The following is a 21956-nucleotide window of genomic DNA, read 5'->3' on the forward strand; positions in this document are numbered from 1 at the left end:
AAACTTCTATAATTTTTCTCTTTCTGTTTCTTTCTTTCTTTCTTATAATTTACCTGGGTGGTCATGTTTTCCTTGCTTGCAGTGAACTGGAGTTGCTTTTAATGCCAAGAAATTCTGGGGATCTTCGTTTGGTTCAATGGCCACTGTTTCTTCTTGCAAGCAAGGTAATGAAGATGTTTTAAACATGACTTTCAAATTGTGAATTAGAATGTCATTTATGAGTATTGAATTAACACAGAAGTTGTTTAAATTTTACAGTCTGCAACTCCCCAGAGTAAGTTTTTTTTTAATTGTGTCAAAATTCTAAAATAACTAAATGACCTAAAAAGACAATTTGTTGAACTTGGGTTAGGATGTCATATAATTTTCTTAAATGCTTGTTGCAATGACTTCATTATAATATTCTGTATAAAAAATTGACATTAGCTTCTAACGATATTAATTGGGTTTATCTCTCTAAATTATTGTAGATATTCTGTGAGGATGTGAATATCTTGAAACTTGGAAACTAGTTTTTAGTTTCCTAAGATAGAGCTCACTCATTATTATTTTCCTACTTTATAGATATTTTCCTTTGATTCTTCTCTGCTCTGCCTCAAGTAGTTGAATACAGATAAAACTGGGTCAATTGACATATATCACCCTATAAGCCATTGATCATGTTTTGGCTGTTGTTGACAATCCAATAAAATTTAAAAAGGTAAATCCCGAGTTCCTCATTTGGTTCAGACAGGACTGTGTCTTGTGTGAACATAATCTGGCAGGTGTAATTGTCATGGAAATAGTTACTCGAGTTGTCCTAAAATTCTAGCATCAATTCATGCCCTATCAGATTTGTATTTGATGAGATCATTTGCTGCCCTTGCGAAGCTAATCAAATTGTGCAATTCAAATTTAGAATGGGATAATTCTGATAACCATTATTATTTACAAAATAATATGCATCTTAGAGAATATTTTGCATATATATTTTTGCTGGCTTTGCTCTTTTTTCCATGAAGTTTTTGCTGGTTTTGCTTGATATATAGGATCACGGTCTTATATCTCCTTGTTAAGATAAGTCCATTGATTAGTTTTTTTGCATCATTATTATGAAGATATTTTTAGCTAAGGATATTGCTGCTGAGAGTAGAGATACTCAAGATGAGCTTTGGGATAGGATTTCAAGAGATGAATATATGAAATATGCTGTTCAGGAATGCTTCTATGCTATTCAACACATTTTGACTGAAATACTAGATGAAGTGGGAAGAATGTGGTAAGTATCAGTTGTAATACTGAATTGCATTGAACAATGTTCCTTCTATTTGATGTTGACGTTTTGATTTCTTGCTTGTTTGCAATTGCGGTCTTTATACCAGGGTTGAGAGAATATATGATGATATTAATGCATGTGTCACACAGAAGACTATTCATTTGGATTTCCAACTTAATAAGTTGCATATTGTGATATCAAGAGTAATTGCTTTGATGGGAATTCTGGTTTGTGCCTAATCCTTTACGTTCTTGCCCTTTCTGTAACTCTAGTATGTTTCTGTTTAGTATCTTTTTATCTTCTTTGTCATTTTCTTTATTCTTTATTTTTTCACACTTTTAAAGCTATTGATTTATTAATTAAGAAATTATAGGGGACTTTCTTGTGTAGTGTTATTGTGAGATTTAAGGAGAGAAAGCTTATGATAAGGTTCCTAGAGAGGTATTTCGAAAAACTCTATAAGAAGAAATAAGTTTGGGTTGCCTACATTTGTGCAAGCACGAATATGTATGATGGGGTCCTGACCAGTGTGAGAATATAAGATGATCTCTCAATAAGACTTTCCTATTACTCTACATGATTACACCTGACCTAGGGTCAACATTGAGCTCATATATGTTAACATTGGTCTTAGATGTACTTAATAAGCATATCCAAGAACCGATGCCACAATGCATATTTTTTGTGGACGATATTATTTTAATTGATGAATCGAAAGAGGGATTAAATAGTCAGTTAGAATTGTGAATACAAGCTTTAGAAGCATGTCTTTCATATAAGTTAAAGTAAGATAAGATGTATGAATTGTAAGTTTAGCAAGAGGCAGACAAACCTATTGTAAATTTAAAAATTGGATGTCATACCATACATACCATAAACCACAAAGATAGAGAAACGTAAACTCAGAAATGAATTTCCAAAGACTAGCATTAGTACCTCCTCTCACAAGGTTAGTGTCCCACCCATTTGGATGCAAATTGTACTTACTACGATAAACTTAATACCAAAGAGAGGAAGTCTGCATAGGAAATCCTCAAAGCAACTTTGTACCTATCAAGAATCAATTTTCCCAAGAGTGTAAACTATTTGGGGTAGTCATGTTGAATGTTTCTATATATTTAACATGTCCGCTCACTCATTGGTCTTTTGGGCTTGAAGTGTGATCTATGCACATGTCTACCATATTTTGTGCTGAAAATAACATTATTTGATTTAGAGGAATGGTGATGACAATGATGGAACTCTTGACTACCTGGTCATAGAGACTCTGATACTATGTTAAGGTTCCATATGAAAACTAATTGGCAATGGGAGAAGTATTCTAACTGGTATTTAAAACACACCTCGAAGAATGAGGCAGGCAATGCATGGTATTTAACAACTTTATACACTCCTTAACTCATTCCTCCTTCGCGATGTCATACTTCTTTCACACATGTCAGGAATACACCAAAACAATGATACATCAAAACCTTGTCTTATCATCGAAGAAATACACCACTTAATCTTCAGTACTAGGAAGACTTTCGACACAAGGGGTTATATTAAAATAAAGAAAGGTTCTCCTCATCTTGATGACCTCACATAGTTTTCATCTATAGTTGGTTCTTGTTCAGGCTGGTCTTTGTCATTTGTAAACGTAAAGAGGTTATATTAAAATAAAGTAGGTTAGTGATTGAAGAGAAACTACTAGCGAGAATGGTTGGTGGCGTGGAGGATGAATTATTTAATAAGAACATTCCTTTGCTTTGTTCTCATAGTTTGGCATGGAAGTAGTTTGTGCATTAGTGGATGATGCAGTAAATTAGTTGCATTTGCATTGGACGAAAAAACTACAGAGAACTGCAGTGGGCAAATTATATATATTCAGAAGTCTTGATGGCAGAAAGATCATGTGAGGATTGATGGTCAGATAGCATGAATGATTGAAAAATCTCTACATGGTTTGACAGAATGTCAAGTGTCCAACATTCTAGACATATTTAACATTTTAGTTCATTCATATATGAGCTATCGTGGCTGGTGCTAACCATTTATTCTTAATAGCTGAACACTTGCACATTTTTTCTTGCTTCACATCTTCTTTGTTAACAGCTGGCTTTTAGTTTCTTTTAGTGCTACAGCATCTGGGATTTGTAAGGGAATTGCTCTTTCTATTGCGAGAACAATCTTGGTTGCTCTCACGATCCAATTCCCCTTTTAATTTTTTCTTTATTTCTTTTGGAGAACTGGTAGTCCTCTGGTTTTTTAGTTTAGTTTCTTTGAGGTATTTTGGTTGGTGAAGAAAACTTGCATCTTCAAGGCTATATCTTGCCCCCTACATATGTTGTGATAAATTTTTGGATTTGCTCATATGCTCTTGGTTGCTTCAGGGCAATTTACATAGGTGACCTTTGTATTTAGCAGTAACTTATTTGCTATGGATGTGTTTTACAATGTCCCCTGGAATAAATTTTCCGGCTGAGTAGCCGATTTTCTTAGTTTGTTCTTGTTATTTTATATAGATTTGGGATTTGCATATGAATATACTATTCTCAATCTGGTGCCTTTTACAGTGCAAAGTTAACATTTGAACTTATTCATTGTTTCGACATCTTATAGAAAGAGGCTCAAACACCTGAACTGGAAAGGGGTGCAGTTAGGGCTGTTCAGGATCTTTATGATGTTGTACGATATGATGTTTTTTCTGTAAATATGAGGTTTGTCATAGATTCACACTGTTTTTTAAACTAGTCTGCTCACTGAGCTGTTAGATAAATGTTGATTTCTTATTTATCCAGGGAGAATTATGACACATGGAATTTGCTGACCAAAGCTAGGGACGAAGGACATTTGTTCTCAAAGTTGAAATGGCCCAAGAATACAGACTTGGTATGCTGTAATCATATTTTTCTGTACTGTTGTGAGTATACTCATGTATGAATTTACTAACTATTGAGCATACACAGAAAGCTCAAGTGAAAAGATTGCATTCACTGTTGACTATCAAAGAGTCTGCCTCGAGTATTCCTAAAAATCTTGAGGCTAGGAGAAGGCTGGAGTATTTCGCTAATTCGCTTTTTATGAAGATGCCTGTTACAAAACCTATTCGAGAGATGTTATCCTTCAGGTAAATCTTGTATCTTGGAAAAAATTAATACACTTACTGCTTCTGTGCTTATGATTTCGTTTGTATGTGCAGTGTTTTCACTCCTTATTATTCTGAGGTTGTGCTTTATAGCATGGCTGAACTCTTAAAGAAAAACGAAGATGGCATATCAATTCTGTTCTACCTTCAGAAGATATATCCAGGTGGTTACAGTACTTTATAGGTGGTTACAGTACTTTATACTCCATCCTGGCTCAGTCAATATCACATTACAACTGAATGGCTTACTTAATTCTGTATGGGTTACTTTAAACTATTTGGATTGGCAATATTTCTCCTCAAGCTATATGGATTACTTTCAGGGTGAAATCAGCCCTGTGCCATTTAGGCCTAAAAGTGGGCCAGTCTAATTACTTTCACAACCAGGGGAAGTCCAACTATTTCAGGGCTGAACTTGTGCCAACCTTATTGCATTCTGGAGTATGGTTTGGTGAGAGGAGAAAAATATAATATGTTGGGAACTGAGAGTCCCGTTGAGCTACTCTTCTCAAAGTTAGAGCCCAATTTCTTTCCGATTGTTATTGACCAAAAGATGCCCTTTAATCACCGGTTAAAGGTAATCCTTAGCTTGGTCCAACAGGTTTCTGTGGAGAGGGCATGTTGGGAAGTAAGTTCCGCATGGTTTAAGTACTTGTTAGACTACTCCTCGTTGCCATTATAATAAAGTAGATAAGGCCAGGCTGGTCGCCGTCTGCTTTGTGAGAAAGGAGCAGGCCATCCTGAAAGCAATTGGTCTGGCCTGATTTCTGCCTGCTGCCAGACCAATTACATTTTTCTAAGCTTGATTATTTACTTTTCTTGTGCCCAATTTAATACTTATTTCCTTAAAAACCTAAAGAAGGGATGACTTGATTGCCTTAACATAATTAGGTTGAATGTTCTGCATCCCCCAGCACTTTTTCAGAATGTTTGAATATGTCTAAGTCCTTACATGTTTAAAGTTTGTATTTGGGTACATATTAATTCTTTTTTTATTTCCAATTGGATCTGATAATAGATAGTTTCTAATTTTATCCATATTGTTTGTTTTAGTGCTCTAATGGTACAATGAAACCAGTTAAAGGGATTTGAAGGTTTGTGATCAAGTCCATATAATTTTAAAAAATTAGTTGGGCCCCTATAATTTAAAATGTTTAAAATTGAGTCATCAAATTTAACCTACTATTTCATTTGATCATTATAAAGTACTCCAATGGCAAATACCCAATTGCAAACTTAAAAATAAGGACATATATTATCTTTATAAAGGTATAAAGATGAGCGTATAGATATCATAAAGTAATCAAAGGATATTATTTAATCAAGTAATTAGTTACATCTGGAAAGCTTGCATGCTTTTGAGAGCTCTTGATAAAATAATCTATTTTATTCCTTCAACAAGCTGGAGCTGCTACATTTGCCTGCTAGTATATATAGTATGCATTAATTGATGGTGGCTGCAATTGACTGCAGATGAGTGGAAAAACTTTCTTGCCCGAATCGGCCGTGACGAAAATGCACTTGACACAGATCTTTATGATAGTCCTAGTGATATACTTGAACTGCGTTTCTGGGCTTCTTATCGGGGACAAACACTTGCTAGAACAGGTATTATTAATCAATATCTTTGCTGCTTTTCTTGATTTTCTTCTGTTCCTTTTGTGTTTTTCTGTTACTAGTACTATAGCATCAAAAGCAAGTCAAGCCTGAGTAGTCAGTAGCAGTGAGTAAATTGCAATGGAGCAGTGAAGAGCAGGCTTCTGCTAATACCAGAAGCTAGTATCATTATATTTCAGTGCCACAGCCATAGAAGCTGCTGGAACTCAGAGCCTACTTATTTTTTGGACAATTTCCTGCAGCCGATGCATTCTATGAAAACATCTACCCCTTTTCTGCTCAAATCACTTCCCCCCAGGGAAAATCCACATTCCTCTGTTTCGAATGGCTTCCTGTGTTTTGCAGGAATGACAGTCAAATTTTTTTATTTTTATGGTTATAGTCGTATCTTGCAGTCTTCCTTTTTTTGTTCATCCTGTCTCTATATCTTGCAATTGCGAGTTCCTAGCCTTGGCATTCATTGCACTTCAAATGGTTAAATGGGTTGCATCCCACGTGACATCCTTAAATGGGTTGCACCCCACATGACATCCTTTCTATAATTAAAAGTATTTATGACAGTTAAAATATAATTATTAACACATTGCCCATTTTTTATAATTACAATCTGCTCTCTTTAACTCCACTAGGCTGCTCTTTTTTATATGTGTTTATATTTTATTTGAATATCATGTTGCTTTTGTAGTATGCTCATATATGTTTTAATTTTATTAAAATTATAATTATGAATTATGTTAGTTTCATTATATTTTTAAACGTTTTAATTGTGGCTACTATTTTCAGTATAGTGGTCACTCTGCAATGTGTTATACCAATATCGCATTTTGTAGTGTTGGTGGTTTGAACTGTGATCCAGAATAACTACTATAAGTCACTCTGTGAAGATATATTTTTAATGTACAAAGGTTGGAAAGATATAATTGAATGACCATAAACATGATATGAATATTACTTTTAACACTGCTTGACTCTTTGAATTTGAACCTCTGAATGTTTGTCATGAAAAACTTTACGTACCCATTCTTTATTCATGGCAATTTTATGCTCTGTTGTTTCAAATGCACAGTTCGTGGAATGATGTATTATAGGAAAGCTCTTATGCTTCAAACCTATCTGGAGAGGACAACAGCTGGAGGTAAGAACATATAAACTCCTTCGTACTGTTATCTATGTTTCAATGCTAGTAATAAAAATTCTGTTTATAATCTAGATTTGGAGGCTGCAATTGGTTGTGATGAAGTAACTGATACACATGGCTTTGATTTATCCCCTGAGGCACGTGCTCAGGCAGACCTTAAGTTCACATATGTTGTGACATGTCAAATTTATGGTAAGCAGAAAGAGGAGCAAAAACCAGAGGCTACCGATATTGCTTTACTTATGCAAAGGTGAGTTCAGCAATTCTGGGGATCCAGTTTCATGTGTATGTTATCACTAGTTGATTATCCTAATTATTTGGATGCTTAAATCTAAAAGTCCTTATCTAATTTTTTAATTCTTTATGCTTTTAGAAATGAAGCTCTTCGTGTCGCTTTCATTGATGTTGTTGAAACTGTAAGGGAAGGAAAAGTTAGCACAGAATACTACTCAAAGCTTGTGAAGGCTGATCTCAATGGGAAAGATAAGGTGCCATTCTTCTGTACTTTTTATATATTTTAGTATGCCCTACATTCTTTTCAATTCATTGTCTAGCATTTTCACTATAGAATTTTAGTCCATTTGTATGTATGTACTTGAGTCTATTTTTTATCCTTTTGTGAACAGGGTGGCATTCTCACTTGGTTTTTAATGCTTATAGTATTTCTTGTACTTAATAAAATAGCTTTGTTGTTTGTAATGATTTATGTTCCTAAACAACCTCTTTGGGGATAAGGCTGCATACATATAACCTCCCCATACTTCCACAAAGTGGGAGCTTTGTGAAATCAGCCGCCCTTTTTTGTTGCTTTCATTATTGATTGCCTTCATTAGTTAATTGAATGGTATTTCCTTTGTTACTTCTCTTACATAATTTAGCATCTTTGTGGCCCTGGCCAATCTGATTTCGTATTGGTTTGCTCACTTTTGGTCATCAGATAGGCCCTTGAATAATTTCAATAATAGTTTTTTTGGATTGGGTTAGAACCTGCAGTTTGTCCATATTTTCTTACCTTGCTTTCATTAATTTTTCTTTTGTTATTGTTCCTCCCTCAGCTGTAGTATTTCGATGTCACAGGAAATATACTCATTGAAATTACCTGGAAATCCAAAACTTGGTGAAGGGAAGCCCGAGAATCAAAATCATGCAATTATATTTACCCGTGGATATGCTGTCCAGACAATTGACATGAATCAGGTAATAGCAGTTTTAACAGCTGTCCATATTTGACTAGAATCTTCCAAATAAATTGTGTTGGATGTTGAGGATTTGTAATTGTATTCTACTATTTTCTATTTATTCCTGCTCCAGATTTGTTAGGCATTCCATCTTCTAGTTTATTATGTGTTCTCTGTCTCTTTGACCCAATACACTTTAAGATCTTCACTTATAAGAAGTGTTATTTTGTATCACATATTGTATAAATAAACATTGGTTAGAATTTATTCTTTTATAAATTATAAGGTATAATTCTTCTTCAGTTGTTTTAGGTTGTGATGTGTAGTATAATTTTATTTTAGGATAACTACTTTGAAGAGGCTTTGAAGATGAGGAATCTTCTTGAGGAGTTTCATTCTGATCACGGGCTTCGTCCCCCTACCATTCTTGGTGTTAGAGAACATGTCTTTACTGGGAGGTTTGTTCATCTTAAATCATGTGATAGTGTCCTTTACAGACACAAATTTGCAATGCTATCGCTTTCGAGTAAATTATCTGTCATTGTGTGCAGTGTCTCATCTTTGGCCTCATTTATGTCGAATCAAGAAACTAGTTTTGTCACTTTGGGTCAGCGTGTTTTAGCAAATCCTTTGAAGTAAGGCCATTTTATTTTACATTAATGTATGGTCTCTTTAGTTGATATTCATACTAATTGATACTATCATATTTTAAATATATGTTCAGGGTCCGTATGCATTATGGTCATCCTGATGTTTTTGATAGAGTGTTCCACATAACCCGTGGTGGTATCAGCAAGGCTTCTCGTGTAATCAACATTAGTGAAGATATATACTCTGGTATGCTGTTGCTTTTGCTTCGTAGAACTATGCTGATATTAATATGGTATGATTAAAAGTTTTGTCCTATTTATAATTGATATTAATATGATATATAATTATGAAATCAAAATAATATATAATTGATATTAATATGGTATGATTAAAAGTTTTGTCCTATTTATAGGCCATTAACAAAAGATGATAGAATCCTAAAATAAGTACCTATAATGACGTAATTGATCCTAATATGATTACCTATAGTGACAGAATGAATCCTAATCAATTCCATGATATGATTAAATATTATCAGATATTTTTGTATATTGTAACAAAAATGAATGAAGTGATTTTGAAATATGTTGGATAATTTTTTTTTTGTAAGCTGTTCAAAAGATAATTATTATATTAATAACTACCTTTCAAGTTGCTCTCATTTTTAAGGTTAACCGTATTTGATGATTATAGACAAGATTTTTGGCTGATTAACTCTTGGTTTGGTCTTTAAAGAACGAAAAAAGAAATGCCCATGGATTAGTCTTTCCAATGTCCTCTCTCTCATCTGTTTTCTTTTTAAGATCTGTTGGAACATGTATTCTGACTCATGGGGTGTCAATGGATTTTCATATTTGTCTGGCATGGACAAGGTTACCTTGTATGTTGGGAGTTAAGACATTGATATGACTTTGTATGGCCTTGTGTGAATGGCTGTGACACTTTTCTCTCGAGATTACTTCATTAGGGCATTGGGATGTATGATACGCCAACTATAGTATTTTGGAAAGTCAGATTAGTCTCGACTTTTCTCTCTCAGGCGTGAGTCTCTGAAGTAGATATGTGATGCCAGGCGTGTTCTGTTTGTGGGAGAAAAATGCCTGAGCACTCTTGCTACAGTTGTATTTTAGTTCTATAATTATGTTTCTTTCCTTGTGTTCTTTTTTGGTTTTAGAGACTCTGTTGTCTGAGTTTTTTTCCATCCCTTTTCCTGTTCTGACATTTCTTTGGTTGGTTCTTGTTAATATACAGGATTTAATTCCACCTTACGCCAAGGAAATATTACACATCATGAATACATTCAGGTGAGTATTGTTCTTGTTGATATATCTACAACAAATCCCACTCTAATATTAAAATACACAGGTTGGTAAGGGAAGAGATGTTGGACTCAATCAGATTGCACTATTTGAGGGGAAGGTTGCAGGTGGTAATGGTGAACAAGTTCTCAGTCGTGATGTATACAGACTTGGGCAACTTTTTGATTTCTTCCGGATGATGTCTTTTTACTTTACAACAGTTGGATACTACTTTTGTACCATGGTATGTTATTTATGCATCATATTTATTTTATGTTTTCATCTGCCTGTACAAAGGGATGAAATATGAATGAATGATGGACCTAGATAAGAAAATATATACTTTTGTGAACCATAGAGATTTGCAGTTATTAATCATGTTTTTGTATCTATGAATATAAAACCAAGTCTAGAGTGGATAAAATGAACAAATGCTTCAGTTCCACACCTTATTATTTTAGAATTACTATCTTGTGTTTAACTATATCTATGCCTTTTTAAGTGATGGTTTTTTGTTTCTCTGTCATCTTTCAGTTAACAGTGCTAACTGTATATATCTTTCTTTATGGAAAAGCATACCTGGTAAGATGGATTTCATTTTGAGATATTTGTTGTTTCTATATCGTAGTTTTTGTCAGGTGGTCTTTTTTTTTTCCTCACAATTTCTTTTCATTTATTAGAGTTTTATTGTGTCAAATGTTTGTGGTTCTTAAGCCTATAGTTGGTCTTGAGTGGGAGATGGTTTCATGTCACATTTTTATTTTACATGTTTATTCGTGCGACGTTTTGCCATTTTTTAAAGTCGTTCCTTGTTTTGATCATTATTTGCCTCATCTTGAATTCTCATTATTTGCCTCATCTTGAATTCTCATTTTTTACTTGTTATAGCAATTTATATTTGAGTATTATTGCCTTATTTGCAATAGACTAAATGGATATACATTTTTCTTGTTTGGGGTTTTTCTACTTATGACTTGCTTCAAATATCCGAACTAAGTTTAATCTGTTTCCAGGCACTCTCTGGTGTTGGTCAAGCCATTGGAGAAAGGGCAAAGATAACTAAGAACACTGCTCTGAATGCTGCTTTGAATACACAGTTTCTCTTGCAAATTGGTATTTTCACTGCTGTGCCAATGATCTTGGGTTTCATTCTCGAACAAGGCTTCTTGAGGGTGAGTGTCTGTCTCTGTGTTGTATGTGTGTATCTCATTCTTCTTTATAGTTATCATCAAAAGATCCTGTGCTACAAATGGCTGATACTTGAAATATTTGAGAAGTGAATCTGCACATACACACAAGTGTCTTTCCATGCTTATGAATGAGTTTGAGATATAGAGATGAGGTGTGGATAGCCTGTATCACTTCTCTGAATTTGTCAATAATGTGAGGAATGAACTCATGCATGTTTCACAAGGCATCATTGAACCAAATGCTGCATTTTCTTTTGGTACTCAATTACGGTGTTCTCATATCACTGTCACACATTTTCATTATTGGCCCTATCATTAGCCTGTTACTAACAGGCATGTCAATTAATTAAAGGCAGGACCGCAAGACCATGTGAACTTTTTTAGCTTCTACACTTTCTTGGCAATGTGTTTGATTTAAGAATGATTTCAATAATGTTTGTAATTTAAGTATTTTCTTGTGGTTTGTTGATTCTAGCTTTAACATCTATATTGAATACTGTGAAGGCAATAACTTGAGAACAAATTTTTGTTATTTTCTTATTATTTAATTTCAATTGCTCGGCAGGCTGTTGTCAGTTTTGTCACAATGCAGTTACAGCTCTGCGCTGTCTTTTTCACATTTTCGTTGGGTACAAGAACACATTATTTTGGTCGGACCATTCTTCATGGTGGTGCAAGGGTTTGTCTACCTACTTTTTGCTTTCTCTTTATCAACTTTCTTTTCTCAATTGTTAATATGTTAAGTTGTCAACAGTATCAAGCAACTGGGCGTGGGTTTGTTGTCCGCCATCTATTAGGGGGGAAGGTTGCAGGTGGTAAGGGTGAACAGGTTCTCAGTCGTGATGTATACAGACTTGGGCAACTTTTTGATTTCTTCCGGATGATGTCTTTTTACTTTACAACAGTTGGATACTACTTTTGTACCATGGTATGTTATTTATGCATCATATTTATTTTATGTTTTCATCTGCCTGTACAAAGGGATGAAATATGAATGAATGATGGACCTAGATAAGAAAATATATACTTTTGTGAACCATAGAGATTTGCAGTTATTAATCATGTTTTTGTATCTATGAATATAAAACCAAGTCTAGAGTGGATAAAATGAACAAATGCTTCAGTTCCACACCTTATTATTTTAGAATTACTATCTTGTGTTTAACTATATCTATGCCTTTTTAAGTGATGGTTTTTTGTTTCTCTGTCATCTTTCAGTTAACAGTGCTAACTGTATATATCTTTCTTTATGGAAAAGCATACCTGGTAAGATGGATTTCATTTTGAGATATTTGTTGTTTCTATATCGTAGTTTTTGTCAGGTGGTCTTTTTTTTTTCCTCACAATTTCTTTTCATTTATTAGAGTTTTATTGTGTCAAATGTTTGTGGTTCTTAAGCCTATAGTTGGTCTTGAGTGGGAGATGGTTTCATGTCACATTTTTATTTTACATGTTTATTCGTGCGACGTTTTGCCATTTTTTAAAGTCGTTCCTTGTTTTGATCATTATTTGCCTCATCTTGAATTCTCATTATTTGCCTCATCTTGAATTCTCATTTTTTACTTGTTATAGCAATTTATATTTGAGTATTATTGCCTTATTTGCAATAGACTAAATGGATATACATTTTTCTTGTTTGGGGTTTTTCTACTTATGACTTGCTTCAAATATCCGAACTAAGTTTAATCTGTTTCCAGGCACTCTCTGGTGTTGGTCAAGCCATTGGAGAAAGGGCAAAGATAACTAAGAACACTGCTCTGAATGCTGCTTTGAATACACAGTTTCTCTTGCAAATTGGTATTTTCACTGCTGTGCCAATGATCTTGGGTTTCATTCTCGAACAAGGCTTCTTGAGGGTGAGTGTCTGTCTCTGTGTTGTATGTGTGTATCTCATTCTTCTTTATAGTTATCATCAAAAGATCCTGTGCTACAAATGGCTGATACTTGAAATATTTGAGAAGTGAATCTGCACATACACACAAGTGTCTTTCCATGCTTATGAATGAGTTTGAGATATAGAGATGAGGTGTGGATAGCCTGTATCACTTCTCTGAATTTGTCAATAATGTGAGGAATGAACTCATGCATGTTTCACAAGGCATCATTGAACCAAATGCTGCATTTTCTTTTGGTACTCAATTACGGTGTTCTCATATCACTGTCACACATTTTCATTATTGGCCCTATCATTAGCCTGTTACTAACAGGCATGTCAATTAATTAAAGGCAGGACCGCAAGACCATGTGAACTTTTTTAGCTTCTACACTTTCTTGGCAATGTGTTTGATTTAAGAATGATTTCAATAATGTTTGTAATTTAAGTATTTTCTTGTGGTTTGTTGATTCTAGCTTTAACATCTATATTGAATACTGTGAAGGCAATAACTTGAGAACAAATTTTTGTTATTTTCTTATTATTTAATTTCAATTGCTCGGCAGGCTGTTGTCAGTTTTGTCACAATGCAGTTACAGCTCTGCGCTGTCTTTTTCACATTTTCGTTGGGTACAAGAACACATTATTTTGGTCGGACCATTCTTCATGGTGGTGCAAGGGTTTGTCTACCTACTTTTTGCTTTCTCTTTATCAACTTTCTTTTCTCAATTGTTAATATGTTAAGTTGTCAACAGTATCAAGCAACTGGGCGTGGGTTTGTTGTCCGCCATATCAAATTTTCCGAGAATTACAGACTCTACTCTCGCAGTCATTTTGTTAAAGGGTGAGTATATCTCTCTCATTATAATCAATAATACATAAAGGAAATATCTTGTGAGATTATTGTGCGACCTGGAGTTTACCTTATTCTAAATCATCTTACTTTATGTCATTCTCTCTCTTTCTAACTTAACTTTCTGTGCTCAGTTATTCACTTTCCCTATCTGTGCTTAAAAATTCAAGTAGCAAAGGATTTCTGAGTTCAACATTAAGATTTATTTCTCTAATTGATCTGTCTTTTGATCTTTATTTCTTTATATTTAAGAAGATAAAATAATTAGTTGGGAAATCATGTTGTCTTTCTTTATTCTACACTGCCAATATTTTAAATAAAATTGTACATTTCTTATCATGATTCATTTCTAGCAAAAGTTATATTAAATAAAACAAACTTAAACAGTTGCATTGGATATTTTTAATAAGTAATAACTAGTGTAGCTGAAATAAGCTCTTTTTGTCCCAGTCCAAGCTCATGATTGGCGTGTCCTACTAGTGAAGGGCCGCCTATGAAGCACGGATACGGATACGTGTGTCGGATACGGATACGATATGTATCCAATATGTCGACACATGTTTTTTTTAAAATATAGGATACGATACGTTTAGGGATACATGTATAAAATAGTAAAAAATATATAAAATATAATGGAAATTGTAAATCATTATCCTCCAAAATTCTAAGTATCTAAACTAGAAAATATAATAGAATATGACCTTTGTGTAAATATAATCTGATCTTGCCAGTTGAGTGAACCCCCATTTGCACTTGAGGCATTAGTCTGAGCTTGTAGTTTGGTCTGATGGCTGCAGAAAGCTCTTACCACTACCACGAACTCTATACTGTTACACAGATAGCTCAGATATTAGGCTTCCCTGCACTTTCAAAGTTATTTGCATGCTCTTAAAAATTGCAGTTCTTTGTTTTTCTTACACTGAAATCTACAGGTTGGAAGTTGTGCTTTTGATGATAGTATATCGTGCTTATGGCTACAATGAAGGTGGCACACTCTCGTACATTCTTCTGACTATAAGCAGTTGGTTTATGGCTCTATCATGGTTGTTTGCTCCATATTTGTTCAACCCTTCTGGATTTGAGTGGCAAAAGTAAGTATTATCTCTGTAACGTTTTAGGTATAGATCTTGTATATACTGATTTTCTCTCTTGGTGTCATTTTAGGGTAGTGGAAGACTTTCGAGATTGGATGAATTGGCTTCTATATAGAGGTGGAATTGGTGTTAAGGGAGAAGATAGCTGGGAAGCTTGGTGGGAAGAAGAACTGGTATTTAATATTTTGCCCTTATCAATTTTAGATGATTTCCTTTTTCTATTTCTATTAATAGGACCAGTGCAACAACATACTAAAGATTGGCAGACCCCATACAGTGCTTTCAGGATTTGTTATTTGCAATTCTAGTTTGAAACTTTGAATGCAGTGGCCAATCTTTACATGGTATGTTATTATTGTTAATGGGCAGGATTTATGATAGAGCATTATGGCTCAATCCATGTAGCCAACACCACCTAGTGGATTAAGGCTTGGTGTCCTTTGTGAATATTGGGTCAGGCTTTCCATTTTGAGATGTCTTATTCAATTGTTTTTTAGAAACAAAGTGGCTAGAGTTTTGTTACAGTATGCAATTTAAGCAGTTCTTTAACAGTCTCTCAATGCTGTTAGACATTTAACTGGTTCGGGTTGTTTGTTTTATTTCAAGTGATTTTCTAGTTCTGACGGGCAGAGAGACTGCTCAGTTTGTTTAAGTCTCTTTGGTTCCTTTTATTTGGTCTGTTGTCATTTCTTATTTTCCAGCATGTTTTGATTTTACATCCTTCCTCTAATTTTTTAAATCATGAAATGAACCTTGAAAATATTTTCTAGATTCTGTTATAAGGTGTGTAGGAAGGTGGAGAATAGGGAAGCCCTCGATTATTATTAGGTCTTTGGTTCCTTTTCAATGTTTGCTATCATTGCATGAGGTGTGTAGGAAGGTGGAGAATAGGGAAGCCCTCGATTACTATTAGCACCATCAGGAACAAATGAGTGAGGACTCGGTCCTAGAAGAGATTGAGAGGAAGGAGGCCCAAACTGAGATGTGTGAGGCCCAAGAGTGTAGTGTGCTGCAGTTGGAGGAAAATGTGAAGGGGGAGATAAGTAGTGATCCGTATATGAAGAGAGTTGGGCCTGAGGAGGTCCATGAGAGAAATTAAATGTTGAATGATGGCCCAATCCAGGTTGAAGAAAATTAGATGAGCGTGAAGCAACTCCAACACTTCGTGGAGCGTAGGTTAGCGAGTTGTAGCCATAAGGTGCATAATAGCATGTTACCACGTCATGACCAAAGCGGTTGCAGAAATCACAGTACAGAGACGAACCACGGTGAGGTCCCCTTCCACCGCACATGCGACCACCACGACGACCTCGATAGCCACGATAACCACCATTCGAAATACCAAAGCCATAGTCAGGTCGCACAGACTGGAATTGAGACTGAATATAGAGCATCAGAGAGGACTTTCGACTTGTTCTTCTCCATTCGCGATTCAAAGGTCAGAAGAAACGATTCCAAGGAATGAAGTGTTGGAAGATCAAGTTGCGTCTCAATCGAAGTAATCACCGGTTGGAATTCTTCATTTAAACCATCCAACACATAATCAACATGTTCAGTTGTGGAAATCGGAGCTCCAATAAAAATTAGAGCATCAACAAGATTTTTGATCTTCCTAAAGTACTCAGATATCGACAACGATCCTTGAGTAATTGAACGAAGTTGAGAACGGAGTTGTCGACTTCTTGCTTTCGTTTGAGAACTGCAAAAATTGTGCAGTTCTTCCCAGAGTTGCCACGAGTGTTGACAACCAACAACACGAGGTTGTAAGCTTTCAGAAAGAGAATTCAAGATCCAGGAAAAAATCGCCTGATCTTGTTCTTCCCAACGCAAGTAAGCAGAGTTCACTTTGTTGATAAGACGATCATCATCAGTGAGAAATCGGTGAGGTATTTCGGTTCCAAGAACGAATGGATTGGCTCTGTTGGAAGTAAGTGTGGCAATCATGAAATGTCGCCACACGAGAAAGTTCTGCTCCGTTAGTTTCATCGTCGGAGCAGGAAGAACTAACGGTGACGCCACCGTTTGCAGCGGAGTTGGAGATGGTGTGGACGGAGGAGGAGATGAGAGAGAGGCACCAGGAGCCGAAGAAGGCATGATACCATATAAGAAAACGGTTACTGAGAGATAGAGAGAAGAAGAATAGAAGAATGGAGAAGAGGTTACTGAAATTGAATTTTGTTATTATTCAAAAACTGAATTACAAGATAGGAAAAGAGAGTTTATATAAGGATTGCCAGCTCAGCACAGTGAAGCTAGGCACAACCAATTTCTCTCTTAAGATTATTCTAATATCTGTCAAGGCCCAAATACTTGCTAGATGGCTTAACATTTCAACATCGATAAAGTATTCTCACTAGATGGGGCCAGATAAATGGTTAAATTTTGGTGCTCTTTTATGGTATGGCTTATTGTTTTTCTTGATTTCCCTTTACCTCTTAGTATTGGGCTATCCTCCACCTGAACATCTATAATATTTTCCCCAATAGATTCTACCAAAACCTTCTCAATTTCTCTTTAATGCTTTCGTTTATGATCATATCTTGTTTTATTAATTCATCCGTCCAACGTAACATCCTCAACTCTACAGCATCAAGATAGCTTTTTCCTTTCCAACATTCAATACCTTAAAAGTTAAAAGTATCACGGATCTTATAGTTGTGTGGTAAAAGTTTTATTTTAAAGCTTAAGAGACAGTTTCCTAACTCAAAATCAGAAATACTTCTTCAGCTTGAATCCAATGCATCTCTCTCTATTTCGTTGTTAATTATATGATAGAACCAAGATACTGAACCATATAACGTGTGGTATAATATGCTCTTCGGTTTTCACCTCTAACCATCTCTCACTGTGGTTCTTGCTGAGATTGCATTCCATGTATTCTGATTTAGTTCCTAAATAGCCTTGAGCTTCCAAAGCTGTCTCTCTACAGCAGTACAGCTCTAGCTTTCCATTTTTTATCTCCCTCGACTGCCCCACTAGGACTGCATTATTTTGATAAAAGTATGTGTTGTGGAGTGGCTCTTGGATATGTTCAGTATACACATGCAAGACCAAAATAAAATGATTAAGTGCTCAAAAGTGTGAACCTTGGTGTAATCCTTTAGGTCTGGGGAAATCTTGTGACCCTACTATGTGGTTTTTAACCCTATCTTTCATATATTTGTTTTTTCAAATATCGGTCAGTATGTCCATTGTTCTTGAGCCTTCCACCTCATAGTAACTGAGGTTATGAAAAATGAAATTGGTCCTGTAGTTTGGGAGTAAAGGACACGGGGCGAAAGAGGTAATAGGGTTGTAAGCCTAAGTGGCAAGGACGGTGAGATAAAAGGCTGGAAAGGATACAGGGGAACACACTTGGGCAGGGAGGAATGAGTTTCTCAAAGCACCGCTGTTTCTCTTTGTTTTCTTATTTTTATTGTCTTCTACAGTTTTACCGATCTGTTCATGATCTGATATCCCACTGATGGCTTGCACAGTAAGCTACTACCAAGCCTACCTAACTTTATACAAAAGTAACTAACACCTATATCTTATTGCATTCTACACCATTCTCTAATAATCTCAGTGATCAGGAGTTTGCAATAAAGTTTTCAGTCTTATTGTTATCCTATCAGGCACCACATTGTAGGCCTTTTTCCAAAAATAAAAACCATGTAAGATCTTGTTTTTGCACCCTCCAATACTTTCCCATCTGTTTTATACCAAATATATTGCTTCCATGGTTGACCTCCTAGGCATAAAACAAATATTATTCTCTGAAATGTTAGGCCCAGTTTTCTATTAAAAGAAATCGACAAATCTCAGAGCAAGAATAAACTTTGTGTGCCTTTATTATCTTTGAAAGTTTAAGTCATATAACACTTGACATATTGTGAAGGACAAATTTGGGTTGAAGAGAATTTTTGACATTAGCTTTCTAATTTTCTTCTTCTAAGAGAGTCCCACAAGATGGACTAATTCACTGAGTTTGATTTCCCCACATATTATATTGTTGGAAGTCCCACATTGTCTGCCTTATTCTTTGTGGCATGGTTACATACTTGTTGGATACTTCTTTTGTTAGCAAATGGTTTTGAGATGGAACCTTAACCGGCATTTGTTGGTACTATTTTGTGATTAATTAAATTGATGTGATTATGTTAGGGAGTTTGATTAACATATAGAAAATCCTTTTTTCAGCTATACCAGAAGGGTAAACACTATACATTACAGATTTAATGTTGTCAAACTATATAACTTTGTAGAAGATTGAATACATGTTATCATAATTACCGTGCTAATCATTATCTTCAGGTGCTTACCATCCTCATGGTTACGTGAGAACTATAATTTCCTATATGGCTATGTTTTGTTGTAAACACAATCACCTGTAGGGACATACAACGGATGGGTGTTTCTAACCAAGTTTAGTTATAATGCTCTTCCGTTTTTCCCGAAGTTGCTGATCTTGAATTGTTGTTGAATTAAGAAAACAATTATCTTTCAATGCTAGCACCCCGGCCCCCAAATAAATTCCTTTTCCTCCCCTTTCAATTTTACTCAGTCTTTTGGGTCCTTTTTCTTTGATTCTCAGATCTTTTGCATTCTCAGATCTTTTGCATTCTACAGGCTCATATCAGGACCTTTGGTTCAAGGATAGCAGAGACCATCCTGAGTCTAAGGTTTTTCATCTTCCAGTATGGGGTTGTGTACAAACTTCAAGTGAAGGGAACAGATACATCATTGACGGTATTAAAGCTTTGTGTTTCTTTCTCTGTTACCCTATTTTTCTGTCTTTTGTATAAGAACTCTTCCTTCATGATATTATTTTTCTTGTTTCTACTTTGGTATCTACAGTTGCAGACAAGCAGTCACTGAAGCATTGGCATTAATTATAGTAGTACCAGCAGCAACTGCATTTTGCAGTGTTGTTTTTTATGTGAATTGATATATTTAGTTATATTTAAGTCATTCATATATGCATACTTAGGAAGCTGTGGCTTGATGGGTTCAGTGTGTAGATCGTTTTACATATTTAAATGTACAGAATGCTGCAACTTAATCGACTGACTGCTTATGTCTGTAATTTTTCACAGGTTTATGGCCTGTCATGGATTGTGCTGGTTGGGCTTATAATTCTTTTCAAGGTGCGAAAAATGCATTGCATTGCATTGCATCACTTGTGATCTTAGAATCTTAGGATACGTGTATATGTTGGTAATTTTGCATCTTAAGACTGTCTTGTATTGTTGCTCAATAGGTATTCACCTTTAACCAGAAGACATCAGTGAATTTCCAACTTCTGTTGCGCCTTATCCAAGGACTCTCCTTCTTTTTGGCTCTTGCTGGTTTAGCTGTTGCTGTTGTACTTACCAAACTCACTATAGGTGACATATTCGCTTCCTTGTTGGCATTCATTCCTACTGGATGGGGAATTCTTTCTGTGAGTTCTTTTTCCTCTGATTTATTTGTGTAAATAATTATTTCATCTTTCAATGGTTGGATTGCATGCTTAGTTGCAATATCATTATCTACAACTTGAAGCCTTCATTGTGGTTGGATTCTCAATGTCTCATTTTATTGTAGTACTAGTGATTGATTTTTCTATGTTGGTTGTCCTTGTATAGATTGCTGTAGCTTGGAAGCCTGTGATGAAAAAGCTGGGACTTTGGAAATCCATTCGATCAATTGGTCGCTTATATGATGCTGGCATGGGAGCGATCATATTTTTACCCATTGTATTCTTTTCATGGTTCCCATTTGTCTCAACATTCCAAACTCGTCTCATGTTTAACCAGGCTTTTAGCAGAGGGTTAGAAATTTCTCTGATCCTTGCTGGGAACAATCCCAATACTGGGATGTAGCTGGATTAGAGAAATTCCTTCGTGGGACATTTTTGAGTCAATGTAGGGAGTTTAGGTTTTATTTAAGTAAGTATCTTCAACGATAGCGTATCATTATTTCTTCAAGTATATCTCAGTTATAAATTATTTGATGTTGGTCTCTTATATTATTTCTCTTAGTTTTTATTCCTTACTTGGTTTTAGTCCCTTTTATGATGTGCCAACACCACAATTATATAAGAACCAATACTCAAAGTTATAGGACTCTAATCACAACCCAAATAAGTTGTTGGAGATATATTATTTTCTTTGTAATTGATCAATGATGTATATGTCTTCTGATCCTCTTGTACTCCAAAAAAGTAATATATGTCACTTAAAAATAAAAATATTATATTCTCTTTAAAATCTTTCTACATGTAATAAGTAACATAAATCACCAAATATATTAATAATTGGTTTACATAAAACATATGTCAATTTATTGTAGTGTATGAGAATTTATAGGAGAGTTTAATAAAAAAATATAGCATTACTCTTATTTAAATATATATTTTACCCACGAAGTGAGTGTTTAAACTAAAACTTAGTTTATCAATTTTGAACAAGACAATAAGATGACTAACAATTTTATCATTCTATTCACGTTATCATTCTATTCACGTTATATGACTAACAAGACAATAAAAAATGAACATTACACCATTAATAGTGCATTTTTGTTTGCGCTTTTGTAACCAAAAAATTCGTTACATGATTCTTATCATCACTCATGAATTCATGCAGTATTTGTAAGTTATTTTGACTAATATTTTCTTTATCTCATACTCTTATTTTTTTAATTAAGAATTTAAAGAATATTACACTATTATTACTCCAATTTGGAGTATAGTTATAGATATTGTTGATATATTCTGAAT

General features: G+C 34.9%; 1 protein-coding gene across 5 annotated transcripts in view; it reads left to right on the forward strand.

Annotated features, from left to right (window-relative positions):
* Positions 1 to 21188, forward strand: part of LOC109336257 (callose synthase 9-like) — a 37582-nt gene extending 16394 nt beyond the window's left edge. For 4 of the 5 annotated variants that reach the window (XM_019572746.1, XM_019572745.1, XM_019572747.1 and 1 more), the window contains 27 exons: positions 83 to 164; positions 1098 to 1258; positions 1362 to 1482; positions 3857 to 3954; positions 4036 to 4126; positions 4204 to 4364; positions 4437 to 4546; positions 5856 to 5990; positions 7066 to 7134; positions 7210 to 7387; positions 7511 to 7625; positions 8215 to 8334; positions 8658 to 8773; positions 8867 to 8950; positions 9040 to 9152; positions 10158 to 10210; positions 10272 to 10448; positions 10739 to 10786; positions 11218 to 11376; positions 11960 to 12073; positions 14023 to 14111; positions 15053 to 15211; positions 15285 to 15387; positions 19823 to 19942; positions 20290 to 20340; positions 20454 to 20636; positions 20821 to 21057. In XM_019572746.1, the coding sequence (XP_019428291.1) occupies positions 83 to 164; positions 1098 to 1258; positions 1362 to 1482; positions 3857 to 3954; positions 4036 to 4126; positions 4204 to 4364; positions 4437 to 4546; positions 5856 to 5990; positions 7066 to 7134; positions 7210 to 7387; positions 7511 to 7625; positions 8215 to 8334; positions 8658 to 8773; positions 8867 to 8950; positions 9040 to 9152; positions 10158 to 10210; positions 10272 to 10448; positions 10739 to 10786; positions 11218 to 11376; positions 11960 to 12073; positions 14023 to 14111; positions 15053 to 15211; positions 15285 to 15387; positions 19823 to 19942; positions 20290 to 20340; positions 20454 to 20636; positions 20821 to 21057 (3247 nt within the window). Of the gene's footprint in view, positions 1 to 82; positions 165 to 1097; positions 1259 to 1361; positions 1483 to 3856; positions 3955 to 4035; positions 4127 to 4203; positions 4365 to 4436; positions 4547 to 5855; positions 5991 to 7065; positions 7135 to 7209; positions 7388 to 7510; positions 7626 to 8214; positions 8335 to 8657; positions 8774 to 8866; positions 8951 to 9039; positions 9153 to 10157; positions 10211 to 10271; positions 10449 to 10738; positions 10787 to 11217; positions 11377 to 11959; positions 12074 to 14022; positions 14112 to 15052; positions 15212 to 15284; positions 15388 to 19822; positions 19943 to 20289; positions 20341 to 20453; positions 20637 to 20820 lie in introns of all 5 variants that reach the window. The other variant, XM_019572748.1, reaches the window with a different exon arrangement.

This window comes from Lupinus angustifolius, chromosome LG20 (genome assembly GCF_001865875.1).
Source record: "Lupinus angustifolius cultivar Tanjil chromosome LG20, LupAngTanjil_v1.0, whole genome shotgun sequence".
Classification (NCBI taxonomy): Eukaryota; Viridiplantae; Streptophyta; class Magnoliopsida; order Fabales; family Fabaceae; genus Lupinus; species Lupinus angustifolius.